The sequence below is a fragment of the Neomonachus schauinslandi genome, chromosome 6 (genome assembly GCF_002201575.2).
Source record: "Neomonachus schauinslandi chromosome 6, ASM220157v2, whole genome shotgun sequence".
Taxonomy (NCBI): domain Eukaryota; kingdom Metazoa; phylum Chordata; class Mammalia; order Carnivora; family Phocidae; genus Neomonachus; species Neomonachus schauinslandi.
The window spans coordinates 58,486,832-58,503,483 of record NC_058408.1 but is presented as its reverse complement, the minus strand read 5'-3'; the positions used below and the strand labels follow the sequence as shown (position 1 = coordinate 58,503,483).

The following is a 16,652-nucleotide window of genomic DNA, read 5'->3' as shown; positions in this document are numbered from 1 at the left end:
CATTCATTGATAACCTCATTGAGTAACTTCCACCCATTGCTTTGGAATAGTATTCTAGACTGAGGGGACATGCAGCGGTCATGTACTCCCTTGATCTTAAGAATGATGGCAAATGTGACTCTGTATTTCCAGCCAGGATTCCACAGATGATAAGTTTGCATTTCTGATCTTCCCTTGTTAATTTGTTTTTATTGTATTTGAATATCATTCTATACTGGGATGCTTTTTAAACTAAAGTCATCGTTAAGAGCACGTACTGGTTGTTAAGGGAAGGCTGTGGTTGTTGAATGGTTGGGCTTTAATCATGAAGCTCTTGACACAGTAGTTATGAAAAAGACAGTCATTAGATCTGGTTCTGTTTTATGTAGATGGCTATTTTGTGTTTTGGATTTATTTGTACTAAAAGGAAACAAAAAGTATTTCTTACAAAACTGTAGAAGTATTTTATGTTATTTCAAAAAGAAACTGTCAGCTCTAAAATTTTGCTTCGCATCCTTTCCATAATATCATTCATTAAAAACAAAAACAAGATAGTCATGTCCCCACATGACCAAAAATAAAAGCAATCCAAGAATCCCTGATTCTCTGATCCTATTGAATAGTTTTCTTGTGTAGATTAAATTGATAATTAGTATAATATTCCTTACTTACTTGGAGTATATCTTACTCAACAGCATTGAAATTTAGGAATGTTTTTTATTTCTTTTTAAAACCTGGGCAAAACCATTTCTCCTATCAGAGAAAAACCATCTTCTAATAGCAGCCTTTGAACGTATGTCTATTTTCTCAATTCTAAGATCAAAAGATGATTATAAAATTATTTCCTCTTAGCCCCTTTTAATTCTGTTGTATCTGGAATTTAAAATTTTTTATAGGGAAAATACATCTTCAGTATTGATTTGAATTTTTTGATTTTTTAAAAATGCGTTCGCATATTTTCATTTCTGACCTCTAGGTGGCAACCACGCCAAGCCTTGTGACGAGCAGTGCGGCGACGACCCTCACGGTCAATCCGGTCCTCCCGCTGAGCAGCGCTGCGGTGACCAACCTCTCTGTTACAGGTATGCAGCCGCCGGGCCATGCAGCTGGCCTGCAGATGGTAGGCCCATGACACGTCTCTCTGAGAACTGTGAATTAAATTGCGAATTAAGGCTCTAAACTAGAAATACGTATTGCTTTTTTTGAAAAGTCATATATGAAAACCTGAACTCCAAAAAACAGGCATAATTAATTTTGTCAGAAAGAACACTTTCACATAAAGGTTTTCTTATCTGTTTTGTTCTTTCCCACCTTACTCTTATCTTCTACATTGTTCCCAGACTTACCTTTCAAAACTCCCACCTTTTTTTTCAAGTAACTCCTTAAAAACCTTCAGTGGCTACAGCTTTTTGTATTCAGGAAAGCATCCAAATTCATCATCAGTTCATAGAAGGTTATTAATCTGGATCTAATCTCCCACTAATCTTTTCTCCCTTCCATCCTCAACACGCAGGAAGATTCCATCCATGCCTTTGTAAACATCCCCACTGCACTTCTTTCCAATAGCAATGAAACTACCAGCACAGGCATCAATTCTTTCTAGAAATACTCTTTAGCTTTCCCAGGAAACTGTTCATTTCCACCTGCCTGTATTATAAATGATTATATTTGTATACTTTAGTCTTTTCCAATAGACTTTGCACTTCTCAAAAGGTCTGAATATTCTTTTTGCAATCTCAGTGTCTAGTGCCTGACACATTCACTATAAAATGAATAATTTTTTTTTCCTTTGGCCTCCTTTAAAGTAGCACATTTCCCAATAGCACATTTAAAATAACTGTGTTGTCATCAGAAGTTTTTTAATGATATATGATGAATAAGGCATTCTGTCATTATTCACCAGGTTGATTATGTGCTAGTAAACCCTCGAATGGATTTGTGGTATTTCACAGTCAAGCTTGAATTTAACCTAAAGTTGAGGAATTTGATTGTCTTCACTCATGTTTTCAGTTTGTATAACACTTCTTTGGTTCTGTGATCTAACTGAATGGCTTTATATAGTTATTAAATTTCTAAGTTGTTAGGAAATCTCATGATTTTGTTGATTTATTTAGACTAGCACTCTTTTTTTTTTTTTTTTAAAGTAGGCTTAAAGTGGAGCCCAGTGCAGGGCTTGAACTCACTACCCTGAGATCAAGACCTGAGCTGAGATCAAGAGTCAGGTGCTTAACCAGTTGAGCCACCTAGGCACCCCTAGAATAGTGCTTTTCGACCTTTTTGGGTTTTAGAGCTCCTGAAAAATTTGATGAAAGCTTTAAATTTTCCCCTCACAAAATAGACATACCCACAATTTTTAGCAAAATATAAGGAGGTTCATAAAGGACAGCTCCCATCAGTCTCCACCTCACCGGGGACATTTTTGGATGCCTTAGGAGTAGAAATTGTAAGTTAAGAACCCCCGTGTTTGAGAGTGTATAGTATTTAGCACTTCAAGGTAGTATGCAAACTGTTGGTGGTTGGTTGCTGTTGTTTTGGGCACTAGAAAGTGAAAATCCGGCCTTTAAGGAACTCACCGTCCACCCTGCCTGCCATCATCTGTTAAATTATAAACTAAACTTTTCCTTCCCAACAAATTATAAGTCATATTATATTAGGCCTAAAGATAACCATCTTTTGCAGAACAATTTCTTATAGTTCAAATAGAACTTAATAGAATGGGTAGCTTTGCAGATTTTCTAAAAATGTGGCAAAAATCTGAAACAGAAGGTAATTTTTAGGAGATGCACATACTCAAAACTAGCTGAAAATTTTCAATCAGTTTTTGATGGTACCAATTGACCAGTGACATTTTCCGGAACTCAGTTGCTCAGCCCGTTTATGTGCATTTAATTATAACTGTTTTCTAAAATGTTGGTAACTGGGGTGCTTTGGTGGGTCAGACGGTTAAGCTCAGGGTTTTGTTTGTTTGTTTGTTTTAAAGATTTTATTTATTTATTTGACAGAGAGATAGCAAGAACAAGAACACAAGCAGGGGGAGTGGGAGAGGGAGAAGCAGGCTTCCCGCTGAGCAGGGAGCCCAACACAGGACTCGATCCCAGGACCCTGGGATCATGACCTGAGCTGAAGGCAGACACTTAACGACTGAGCCACCTAGGCGCCCCTCAGCTCAGGTCTTGATCTCAGAGTTGTGAGTTCAAGCCTCCCGTGGTGCCTACTTAAAAACAATAAATAAAAAATAAAAATTGAAGTGTTGGTAACTTTTTTGGAATGAATTTTTTCTTCGGTTCTTAAAAAAATTGAACATTATCAGAAACTCAAATAAGAAAAATAATCACAATGAGCTATTTTGCCTTTAAATCTTTTATATATATGTACAGTTCTAATAGTGTTTAGTGTGTCCCACTTTTTTTTTTTACTTCTTATTTTATAAGTGTCATCCCCTGTTATAGTTTTCACATTTCTACTTTTGATTTGCCCTTATTGTATTAAATGGTTGTATCAGAATTTTGTAAATATTTCCATATAGTGCCGTCATAGCTCAGTTTTACCTAGAATGACCAGCTTTTTCAGTTTGAGTCCTACAAATCTTACCTCCCAAGAAACCCCTCAGTCTCTGAACCACATAACTGGTCTTGCTTGTTCAATATGGTATCCTTCATGTCTAGCACACCACCTAGAATGTAAGATACTCAGTAACTAATTATTAAAGGAATGAAGTTTTCACTATTATAAATAATGCTATAATGAGGACCTTTGTACATACTTACTTCTTTTAATTCTTTATTTTTATGTAATTTCAGATTTACAGAGAAGTTATAAGAATAGTTCAGAGAAATCCCACATCTCTTCCCTTAGATTCTCCAAATGAGAAAATCTTATGTATTTGATTTTCTCTCCTTTTTCTCTTTCTGTTTCCCTTTCTGTATATGTGATGTTTTTCTGAACAGTTTTCAGAGCAAGTTGTGGACATGCTACTTTATCCCTGTGTCATTGTGTATTTTCTAAAAAACAAGAAATTACCACATATAGCCAGAATACAGTTATCAAAAATCAGAAAATTAACGTTGACTCAGTCCTAATATCTAGTAAAAATTCACATTCATATTTTGCCAGATGTGCCAGTAATGTCTCTTATAGCAAAAAAAAATCTTAAGGAAAAAAAAAAAGAAGAAGAAGAAGGTAGCGGGAGGGGAAGAATGAAGCGGGGGAAATCGGAGGGGTAGACGAACCATGAGAGACGATGGACTCTGAAAAACAAACTGAGGGTTCTAGAGGGGAGGGGGGTGGGAGGATGGGTTAGCCTGGTGGTGGGTATTGAGGAGGGCACATTCTGCATGGAGCACTGGGTGTTATGCACAATGAATCATGGAACACTTCATCTAAAACTAATGATGTAATGTATGGGGATTAACATAAGAAAAAAGAAAAAAAAAGAAAATCTTAAATCATGCATTGCATTCAGTTGCTGTGTCTCTTTAGTTTTCTTAAGTTGGGGACAATATGAGTCTTGCTTTGTATTTTAGGACATTGATTTTTTGAGGAATGTAGCTGTTTATTTTGTAGATGTGTTGTCTGACGTTTACTCATGATTAGATTCAGATTATGCACTTTGGGCAAGAAGACCACGGAAGTGCGTCGAGTCCTCCTTTGTGCTTGGTATGGACGCACATGCTTTGATTAGTCCCACTACTGGTGGTATTAACTTTGATAATTTTATTAAGGTAGTATATGTCAGGGTTTTTCATTGTGTAGTTATTATTTTACTCTTCACAGCTCGTAAATGGGGAATTTGAGACTATACAGATATCCTGCGTTTTTGGTTTTTTTGTTTTTTTTGGTTTTTTGGGGTTTTTTTCCAAACCTTTGCCCACTAGTGTCCATTGATGATTTTTGTATGGATCTATTATTATGATTCTCAAATAATTCTATCATTTCTTCTACATTCATTAGTTGCCTTTCAACTGTAAGGATGCACTTTTCCTTTTCCCCTGTTTATCTGTCTATATTAGTATGGACTCAGACATTGTTTCTATATTCAATAAGTTAGAATCCTACTATCACTTTTTATTTTAATGTTCAAATTGTTCTTCATTTTGCCAGTGGGAGCCCCTTGGTGGTGGCTCCTGTGCTTTTTCGACATGTCCCTAACATTCTTTGAGTGCTTCCTTATTTTTTGGCACAAGATGTTCAACCTCATCTTAAAGTTTCTCTGCTCCAGGCCTAGAATCAGCCATTTTTTCAAGGATCCCTAGTTCTTTTTAGTGAGGAAAGGTATGTAGACACCAAGATCTAGGTGCATTTATTGATACTGTGTTGTCATTAATGCTAGAACATCTCGATAGAAATATACATACATTAGTATGTGTGTTTGGATAGACACATGTAAATTTATTATTATTGCATATCTATATGCATTTTTCTTTATCTACTTTTATTAAAATCCATGAGTTCATACTGATATCTCCAATTCCAGCCCAGCACCCTGTAGTTTATTCTTTTCTATCCATACCTTTTTCCATATGTTAACTCCCTTCACAGTGACAATGAGCAACCTGGCTCCTATTATCAACAATATCGTTACTTAATTGCTCAATCTATAGTGAAAACAAAGTGGTTTCAAAATTGCTAACCCATGCCTCTAAACAGAAAAGGCCTACTAATTTGAGTTCCATGTTTGTTTAGAGTTCTTGTCTTTAACCTGAAGGCATAAAGTCCAAATTCTGTGTTCAGAAGTTGTTTGGATTAGTTATTTCTCTATCCTCTTCAGTGTAGTTACATTATTCATTTGAAATTCAGTTGGTTTTGCTTGTATTCAGTATTAGTGTTCTTCCTCTCATCCTTGTGATTTTTTTTTTTTTTAAGTATATGAGATAATAGCGTATCATCAGACATTGGTTTCAAAAGTCAGGACTGTACAGAAAGTTCTCTTCAGAATAATGTCATTCCCTTCTATTGTAATTCTCTTTCTCTGACAACTCTAAGCTTGGAATATCCTCAGGGCTCTGTTGAGGTGAGTAATTCTCACTTCTGTCATAGTTATCTACTGTGTCCTACTGGACTCAAGTTGGTTTCCCTACCACCAAATTTCAACCTCTTTCTCATTTCTGCAAGTCTATCAAAATCTCAAGTCCTCTGGCATCTGTCCCCAGAGCTCTTACTTCCTTTTTTCTTTACCATCATTTGGAATAGGATTTTAGAAATGAAGAGGAAAAAACCACATCCTCAGTTTACCATCTTCTAAGAGAAATCTTGTCTTATTGACACAGTTGCTTTTATTTTCCAGTATTTAGCACAGTGCTTGGCACATTATAGCTCCCTGGTAAGCTTTCCTAGAATAGATATAAGAATAATCATGACTGTACTGCTCCAGAAAGATAATGTGTTCTGATGTGTCTCAAAGACAAAAATTCGACAGCCTTTAGTAATCTCGACTAAACATGCTCTGCCCCAATCTTTTTCCCCAAAACATTGTTTCATAATGAACCATATGCAACCCCATACCCATTAGCAATCCCTCCCCATTGACTCTTCACCCTGCTCCTGGCTGGTCTACTCTGTCTCTATGGATATGCTTGTTTTGGACATTTCATACAAATAGAATAATAAATTATATGGTCTTTTGTGTCTGGCTTCTTCCATTTAGTATAACATTTTCCAAGGTTTATCCATCTTGCAGAATATATCAGTACTTCATTCCTTTTTTATGGTTGTATGATATTTAAAACACATTTTGTTCATCATGGACATTTGAGTTGCTTTCAGTTTTTGGCCATTTTGAATACTGATGCTATGAGCATTTGTGTGTAGGTTTTTATGGACATGTTTTCAGTTCTTTTGGGTATATATTTAAGAATGGAATTGGTGCATTATGTGGCATACTGGAGTATTATGAACAACTTTATGCCCCCAAAATAAGGCAATTTAGATGAAATGGATAAATTCTGAGAAAGACACAGATCATCCAAACTCACTCAAAAAAAGAAAACTTAAATAGACTTAAAGCAAGCAAAGTAAATGAATCATTAATGTAAAGCTTTTCCAAAAAGAAAAGCTTAGGTCCAGATGGCTTTAGCAGTGAATTATATCAGATACTAAAGAAGAAATAAAGTTAATCTTCAGCTGTCTCTTCCAGAAGGTAGAGGAAGGACAGCTCATTGTATGAAGCCCATATTACCTTGATACTAAAGCCAGACAAAGATACCACACATACACAAAAAAAAATTATAGGCCCATATCCCTTATGAAAATACACACAGAAACACTCAGCAAATTTTAGCAAATCAAATCCAGAAACATACAGAAAAGATTATACATCACCACCAAGGGGGACTTATCCCAGGAATGTAAGGTTGGTTTAATAATAACTGAACATCAGGTAATGTAATACACCACAGCAATAGAAGAAAGGACCAGAACTGCAGGATCATCTCAGTAGATACAGGAAAAGCATTTGACAAAATCAACACCCATTCATAATAAAAACCTAGAATAGAAGAGAACTTCCTCACCAGATAAAGAATAAAGAGCATCTATTAAAAACCTACAGCTAACAGCATACTTCATGGTGAAAGACTGAATGCTTTCCCCCTAAAATTGGAACAAAGCAAGCTCTTGTAGACGAATTAACATTGTGCTAAAGGTTATAGCCAATTAAAGGGGAAAAATGAAAAACATCCAATTTGAAAGGGGAGAAGTTAAACTCCTTATTTGCATTATTCTGTGTATATAAAAATCCCAAGGAATCCGCATAGCAACAAAACTACTAGGACTAATAAATGAATTTAGTGTTGTTGCAGGATACAAGGTCAACATATAAAAATCAATTGCAGGGGCACCTGGGTGGCTCAGATGGTTAAGCATCTGCCTTCGGCTCAGGTCATGATCCCAGGGTCCTGGGATCGAGCCCCATGTCAGGCTCCTGGCTCAGCGGGGAGCCTGCTTCTCCCTCTCCCTCTGCCCCTCCCCCTGCTCATGCTCTCTCTCTCTCTCTATCTCTGTGTCTCGAATGAATAAATAAAATCTTGAAAATAAAAAAAAAAAATCAATTGCATAAATACTATCAGTGAGCAGTCCAAAAATGAAATTACAAAAATAATTTTATTCACAATAGCTTCAAAAAGAATAAAATACTTAGAAATAAAAGAAGTGCAAGACTTACACAGTGAAAACTGCAGTTTGCTGAGAGAAATTAAAGAAAGTCTGAATAAATGGAGATATTCCATGTTCATGGTTTAGAAGACTCAGTATTTTTAAGATGACAGTATTCTCTGAATTGATCTATAGATTCAGTACAATTATAGTAAAAATTCTAGCAAATTTTTTGCAGTAATTATCATGATAAACTCATTCTAAAATATATATGGAAGGGACCCAGAATAGCCAAAACAATTTTGAAAAACAATGAAGTTGGAGGGCTTATACCCTGATTTCAGAGCATGGTGTAAAGCTGTGATAAAAAGTATGCCGCCAGCATGAGGACAGACAATAGTTAACGGAACAGAATCGAGAGTCCGGAAAGACACCTTTAAACTTACGCTCTGTTGACTTTTGACAGAGGTACCAAGGCAATTCAGTAGCAAAAAGATACTCTTCACCAAATGGTTCCGAGACAATTGGATGTTCATATTCATGAAGATGAATTTAGAGCCTTTCCTGATACCATGCACAAAAACTAGGAAGGGATCAAAGGCCTAAATGTAAGAAATAAAATGTTTAGAAAACAAATAGAAAATCTTTATGATTTCGGGTTAGGCCAAGAGTTTGTAGATACAACACCAAACACAATCTATAGGAGAAAACAAAAAAATGATAAATTGGAATTTATCAAAAGCAGAATCTTTTGTACTTCAGGAGACATTTTAAGAAAATGAAAAGACTCCCACAGACTTGGAGAAAACATTGTAAATCATATATCTGAAAAGGAACTGTGTCTAGAGCATATAAATAACTCTTACAATTAAATAGTAAAAATGGGCTCCTGGGTGGCTCAGTCGTTAAGCGTCTGCCTTCGGCTCAGGTCATGATCCCAGGGTCCTGGGATTGAGCCCCGGGTCAGGCTCCCTGCTCGGTGGGAAGCCTGCTTCTCCCTCTCCCACTCCCCCTGCTTGTGTTCCTGCTCTCGCTGTGTCTCTCTCTGTCAAATAAATAAATAAAATCTTTAAAAAATAATAATAATAAGTAGTAAAAATATAAACAACCTCATTTTTAAAAGGGCAAAAGATTTTAATACACATAATGCCAAAGAACATAGAGAAATGACTAACAAGCACATGAAAAGATGCTCAACCTTATAACTCATTAGAGAATTGCAAATTAAAACCATATATATGATTTCATACTCACTATAATATGGCTATCATCAAAAAGACCAAAAATAATAATTGCTGGCCTGGAACCTCATGCATTGCTGGGGTAATGTAAAATGATACAGCCATTTTGGAAAAACATTTTGGCGGTGTCTTTAAAAGTTAAATGTAAATTTATCATTTTGGAAGTCCCCAAGAGAAATGAGCGCATGCCCACACGAAAACCTTGGTACAGATGATCAGAGCAGCATTATTAATAATAACCAAATACTGGAAACAAGCCAATGCCCATCAACTGGTGAATCCATAAACACGATGTGGTCTACCCAGGCAGTGGAATACTTTCCAGCCAGAAAAAGGAGATATTGATTTGTGCTACAACATGGATAAACTTTGAAAACAGTATGCTAACTGAAAGAAGCCAGATGAGAAAGATCACAAATCGTATGATTGCCTTTATGTCAAGTGTCCTGAAAAGGTAAATCTAGAGAGAGAAAAGTAGATGACGGAGGAGGGCTGTAGGTGGGAGAGGGGTGTGACTGCAAATGGGCACAAGGGATCTTTTCTGAGTGTGGTAGTGTCATAAATTGGGTGTAGTGAGTGATGATTGTACAACTTTGTAAATATATTAGAAAACATTAAATTTTACATTTAAATTGGGTGAATTTTATGACATAAATTATACCTCAAAAAAATGTATTTCCTAAAACAAAAGATGAGGCGGGAAGTGAAAGGATGTGCCAAACACTCTATATTCTTGCGTGTAACTTCCTGCTAACCTTCAAGATGGGTGATGGCATCTCATTTTGTTGTTGAGCCATTGAAGCTCAGCAAACATCAGTTCTCTGATCAAAGTTGCCCAAGTAATTATGTTGACAAGAATATAAGGCATAAAATGTTGATTAAAATGTGATTCACTGGGGCGCCTGGGTGGCTCAGTCGTTAGGCGTCTGCCTTCAGCTCGGGTCATGATCTCAGGGCCCTGGGATCGAGCCCCACATCGGGCTCCCTGCTCAGCGGGAAGCCTGCTTCTCCCTCTCCCACACCCCCTGCTTGTGTTCCCTCTCTTGCTGTGTTTCTCTCTATCAAATAAATAAAAAATCTTAAAAAAAAAAAAAGTGATTCACTAGGGTGCCTGGGTGGCTCAGTCAGTTGGGCGTCTTTTCTGCTTTCAGCTCAGGTCATGATCCCAGCATCCTGGGATCGAGTCCCACGTCAGGCTCCCTGCTCAGCAGGGAGTCTTCTTCTCTTTCTCCCTCTGCCTGCCACTCCTCCTGCTTGTGCGCTTGCTCGCACTCTCTCTCAAATAAATAAATAAAACCTTTAAAAATAAAATGGGATTCGCTAGCTAGGAGAATTTATTTGAAAACTGCTAGTGCTCACATGACATAGTCTATTGAAAAATACCTGGAATGTGGTTGAAGGATGACAACCAGAAAAAACACCTGGGAGTGGTTTCTGGACCCATCTCCTAACCCAGGTTCACTTTACTGCTGAGGATGACTGGGACTTTCTTTGTATACATAGGGGATTTTAGGAGAGTGACACTGAATGGTCTGTCCGAAAGTGGTAGTGGAGAGCGAAAAAAAGCCTATTTTAAGTAAGTCTTTGACCTCAAGATAAGGGGTCTTATGGAAATGGACAGTTTCAGAACTTCGAAAGGGAAGTAGTGCCCATAGATAAAATCAGGGTAGATAAGGTGAGAAATTAGGCAAGAAAAGATTGAAAGTACATTGAAATTTCTTAGCAGTACAAGAGAAATGAGAAAAGACGTTTGTCTTTCTAGATAGAACGAGAGGCAGTTCTTACAGGTGTCAAAGTGGAAGAGTGTGAATCTGCCCAACACAGGACCCAGCACAGCATCAGGGGCTCAGAGATACAGAGTGATCAGGTAGATTTAGAACTGAAACAATAATGCAGCCGTGACCCACACAGGTGTAGTTGTACTTAGGGACAACAGCCATCAGGAGGGAATTTTATCTATTTTTGAGAAGGGAGAAAGAGGAGTAAGTGGTCCCTTTTTGATTAGCAGTAAGAAAGATATGTTCATGGGATTCACTTTGTGCAGCAGTCCGGGGGCAGGAAGAGTGGAGTCAGTGCTGAAACAGATGATGTCTGATGTCCTTCCAGCTCCATGATGTGTGAAAGAAACACTTCCTTAGAGTGAAAATGAGAAGAGAATTGAATCCTAGATGTTCTTAGTATAGACCAAAATGTTCGAAAATAGATTTTAGGAGGACAAAACTGAATTTTTTAAGAGAGAGTCTTCTTCAGCTTAGTGATAGATTTTATCACCAAAAAAGTGATCTCCTATGTAAGGTCTTTGTTCCAATGTGTTTATGGGTTTGAAATGTTTATTTTGATCAGTCTAGTTCTTCTGTAATGTACCAAGTCGTATTATACTGAAAATTTATAGATGCTTTTTGTCTTTTTGAGTTCTCTGTCCTGAGAAAATACCACTTAGGTTCTGCTTTATATGTATATATGGTTGGTGATACCTTAGAACATAGTGAGTTTCAGTAAATTAAGTTCCAGCTGGTGTAGGCAGCCTGCGTTTGTGATATGGGGCGTTGACTGAGAACTGACAGGAGGGCCGCTACCATACTGCCTTCTGTAAATAGCGTCAGAACTACGGCTCCCAGGGACAGCTGAATTCTGCTTTATGGCAGGTGCTCTGTCCTCTGACTGCCTTATGAGTCGTTTCTACTTTGGCAAAGACACTACATTCTTTTCGTCACGCTTCCCTTCGTGACTCAACAGGCCTAACCTCTAGACCTGTGCCGGCCACCGTGTGGCAGGCACTAGCCACCTGTGCTTTTTAAGCACATATAATGGGGCTAGTTCAAAGTGAGATGTGCTGTAAGTGTAAACTATACACCATTTTCAAAGACTTAGTATGAAAAAAAATACTTTTTTGAGACTGATTGCATGTTAAAATGATAATATTGTGGAAATAATTTAACCTATTTCTTTTTAATATTTTCAGTAGGACCACTAGAAAATTTTAAATCACGTATTTATTATGTTTCTGTTGAACAACATTGATCTCGAACATTAAATAATTCCAGTGAATGTGTTTTAGTTTTCAGCAATGATATTTATGTCAATTAGTTGTTTGTAAACAAACGTTTGTTGTTCTCCTTACAACAAAAAGAAGTTTAGCATCTTGTTGTTTTTTTTAAGGTCTCTCAAATAACAATTTCCTAGAGCTTCATTTTTTTCATGCTTTTATGAGATTCATAATATCCTTGTCTGTTATTGTTTCCATGAATAAGAAAATGTTTACAATAGGCTTTTTGAGAGCTGATTTTCATTACTGAATGACTACTTAAATTTTTCAATGCAAAGAAGGCATCTAGACATAGGCCCGTAGTTATTTTTGTACTATTTCTGCAGATGTTATTATTGACATGTTAACTTTAGAGAAATATGTAACTTTTAGTTTTTCTTACCTTTGTTGTTTGTGTTGATTTTTCTATAGAGACTACTAAAATTTCTGATTGAAAATGCTTTTCAGAAGCAAGGATTGTTTTGCTTTATGTTTCTTCCCCAGACCAGTTGTATTCCATAGTTACAGCTTCTGTGATTCTTTCTTTTATTTTTTGAGTAGGAAACTGGAAATAGAAATCTGTGTTCTCTGTTTCTTCCCTGGCTGCTTTATTGCGCTTGCCTCTTAAAGCAGGGTTCATGGTTTGGGTTCTAAAATGTTCATTTCCATAGGATTGCTAAACTAGGTTAATAGAAGGACACATGTAGGGGTTATTGGATGGTAGATGACTTCGTCACCATTGAGTCGAGAGTGTGGCTGAACAAAGCCACGGTTCCGGTAGAGACACCACCCCACCCCCCACCCCCCCCACCAAAGGTCACGTTCTCCTCTGGTTCTCCTCTCAGGCACCACAGACAGCACGTCCAGCAACACTGCCACGGTCATTTCCACGGCACCGCCAGCTTCCTCAGCCGTCACCTCCCCCTCGCTGAGTCCCTCCCCGTCTGCCTCAGCCTCCACCTCCGAGGCATCTGGTGCCAGTGAGACCAGCACAACACAGACCACCTCCACTTTGTCCTCTCCTCTTGGGACCAGCCAGGTGATGGTGACAGCGTCAGGCTTGCAGACAGCAGCGGCCGCCGCCCTCCAAGGGGCTGCACAGCTGCCGGCGAACGCCGGTCTTGCCGCCATGGCCGCCGCCGCGGGACTGAGCCCGGGCCTGATGGCGCCCTCGCAGTTCGCAGCTGGGTAAGGAGCCTCTCACCCTGGTCACCTGAGCAACAGCTAGGAGCCCTCCCTGGAGCCACTCGTCGGGGACACTTGACCACCCTCTTAAGTGCCCCCTCCCCCCAAAAAAACTCTCTTTAAAGCCGTCATCCGTTTGGCACAGGTGGCTCTGTGGTAGCGCCGGGGCCTTGGTCACAGCTGGACTCTCACTGCTGTTTCCAGATGAAGACGCAGAGCTGATCTGCCTGAGTTGTGGGGCCAGGAAGACAGCCCAGAATTCTCCATTTAAACTCTCTCAGCTGTCTGCTCTCTAATTCTCAGACACAGACAAGAGATAGAGTAGTTAGATCCCCAGTTTTATATTATCAAACATACCAGGATTACTTTGTAAATACATTCCCTTCTCTGGCATTCTTTTGTTTTGTTTTGGAAAAAAAGAGAATGACGTAATTCAAAGAAGAGTCAACATGACCGTGCAGGTTTTAGGTTCTGTGTGGATCATACCCTTATTTTGCTTTGCACAAGTAAGCATCAAAGAAAGCAGTAAGAAACCTTATTCTCATAAGGAGAATAACAAATAGTTCCTTTTACTGCCCCAGCCGTCTTTTCCTTTTTCTTGTCCTTTTGGGTATATTGTCAAACTCACAGATGTGCCTACCTTGTAACAAAGTGACTGCTCTTTTGGACTTGCAGAGGTGCCTTACTCAGTCTCAATCCAGGGACCCTGGGCGGTGCCCTCAGCCCAGCTCTCATGAGCAACAGTACACTGGCAACTATTCAAGGTCAGTAGAACTTTTTCCCTTACTTAGCTCTTTTTTTTTTTTTTTCTTTTTAATGAGGGAAGTTTGCTTTGCTAGAGGTGAAGATGATGGAGAGAGAGAGTTGAATTGATAATGCTGACTAACTTGAGGACCAAGAAAATGTCCTTGTAAAACTTTCTAGAAGCAGTATAGGTGTTCGTTTGTAAGAACAGGAAATATGCTTAGTTTGTAGTATGGTAAAAAAAACCAGAACTCTATGCTGATACTTACCTTCTGTGAATAGACATGGAGGCAGAATTTCCCCCTGATAAATTTACCTAAGTAGACATCCAAGACCCATCTCCAGGTAAACTTGACCAAGAAAAATTTGCCAGTCCCTATCCCCACCCCTAAGAGAGACATATATGAGAAGGTCCCATAGTGAGTTAACCTTGAAGCACATTAGGCAGACTTCAGGAGTACTTTTCATTGTTAGGTTCTGCCCTTTGTGTATCCCCATCAGTATAGAACATATATTCTCTTGGATTGTCTCTTTTCCAAGCCCAGATGGGTCTCTTTCGTCTTTAGCATGCTATCCAGTCTAAATCCACTCATTCCATGTAGGGAAGGGTTTGCCTTGTTTGGCTTGTGAGCTTTGTGTCTAAAGATGCTATGTTACGTGATTCAGGAAGACAATTTGAGACATCACTATATTAATCAGAGAATTTTTTTTCTTAAAATTTAAATGGTTTGTACTTATATGAGAGTTCCTAGAGCCAAAAATAAGCTGTTAGCCAACCTCAATTAAGATGAATGTTTCATGAATGATAATCTCTACAGTATACTATAGAGAATATGAGTTACAAATCTAAGACATGACTTAGATTACTCTTTCTAGGGTTCCTGGACCCAATTCCAACATGTCCTCCCCACCCAACACCAACCAATTCTTGCATACCAGCAGGGTGTCTGAGAGTTCAAATTAATTCTGATCCTGTCTACCTAGAGATAGCATCAGATCCCACAGGTTAAGAGTTCAGTCCTACAAGACTGCTCCTGTTTCCCCTTCAGACACCAGTTGTAAGCCCAGACTGTTATTACCTGTGACCTGACCAGTTACAGATTGAAGGTTCCAGCAACCTCTTCCTTAGATTGATTCTGTTACTTTGCTAGAGTGGCTCACAGAACTCAGGGAAACACTTGCTTATGTTCACCAGTTTATTAAAGGATATGATGAAGGATACAAATCAACAGCCAGATGAAAAGATACATAGGATGAGGTCCCAAACAAAGCAATTTCTGCCCTTGTGGAGTTTGGGGCCTGGGCTCAGTGGCAGGTAGAAGTATTCTGGTTCCCCAAGATTGGAAGCTCTCCACAAATGACCCAAAAGCTGTCCTCTTGGGTTTTTACAGAGGCTTCATGATATAGTCGTGATTGACTAAGTCATTGGCCCTTGGCTGATTCAAACTCCATCCCCTCTCCCATCCCATGAGGTTGGGGGTGGGACTGAAAGTTCCAACCCTCTGATCACGTGGTTCGTCCTAGGGGTAACCAGTCCCTGCCCTTTGGGGGGGGGGTCTAAAAGTCACCTTCCCTGATATTAAGACACCCATTTCACCATTTTGGCTCTGAAGCGTTTTCAGGAACTGTGGATGTAGACCAGATCTATCTGATAAATATTAATTTGGTCACTCAGAAGACTGAATGACCAAATCCGTATTTCTTATAAATCATTATATGACAATTACCTTACTAAGCTATTAGCCAACCTCAATTAAGATGAGTGTTTCATGAATGATAATCTCTACAGTATGCTATAGAGAATATGAGTTATAAATCTAATTCATGGTTAGGGCTAAACCTTTTGTGACACAAGGATTTCTTTTTGGCGTAAGACTTGTGATAAATCACTTTTTCTCTTGTGTGAGGGTGTACCTCTGGGCTGTAGTGATCCTGCAGAGGCAGATGCCTTCCCAGGGCACAGCTGACCTTAGAACGAGTACTGTCTGGGAAGCCCTGTGACTGTTCTATGACAGGAAGCCTAGAATCTCAGAAAACGTCAAGCTGCACCAAGTCTCGCTGATCTGTGCTCTTGTATGACCAGGTCCGAAGTCAGAGACCTTCCCTTCAGTCCCCCTCGCTTTCTTTATATATTATGTAAGAAATTAACCAAATTTTTAATGCCATTAGTAAACCCCTCAAATCTACATGTGAAAATGTGGTTATATGGGTGGGAGGAGCTTGGAGGGGTTGTCAGAGAACAGAAGATACTCAGTGAAAGTTCACCGATAGCTTCTGTGGAGCAGCGACAGACAGCGTCATGGAGAGACTCTCACTCCAGAGCAAGTCCCAACCTTAGCGAGCCGCTCTGGGCCTCCTGCTGTCTTCCTCCTCCCCCCCCCCTCCTCCTC

General features: G+C 38.9%; 1 protein-coding gene across 2 annotated transcripts in view; it reads left to right on the top strand.

Moving 5' to 3' along the window:
- The window catches only part of POU2F1 (POU class 2 homeobox 1), a 178,861-nt gene that overhangs the window by 160,143 nt on the left and 2,066 nt on the right, over positions 1-16,652 (top strand). For both annotated transcript variants that reach the window (XM_044916414.1, XM_021682671.2), the window contains exons 13-15: positions 956-1,061; positions 13,179-13,521; positions 14,194-14,282. In XM_044916414.1, the coding sequence (XP_044772349.1) occupies positions 956-1,061; positions 13,179-13,521; positions 14,194-14,282 (538 nt within the window). The remainder of the gene's footprint in view (positions 1-955; positions 1,062-13,178; positions 13,522-14,193; positions 14,283-16,652) is intronic.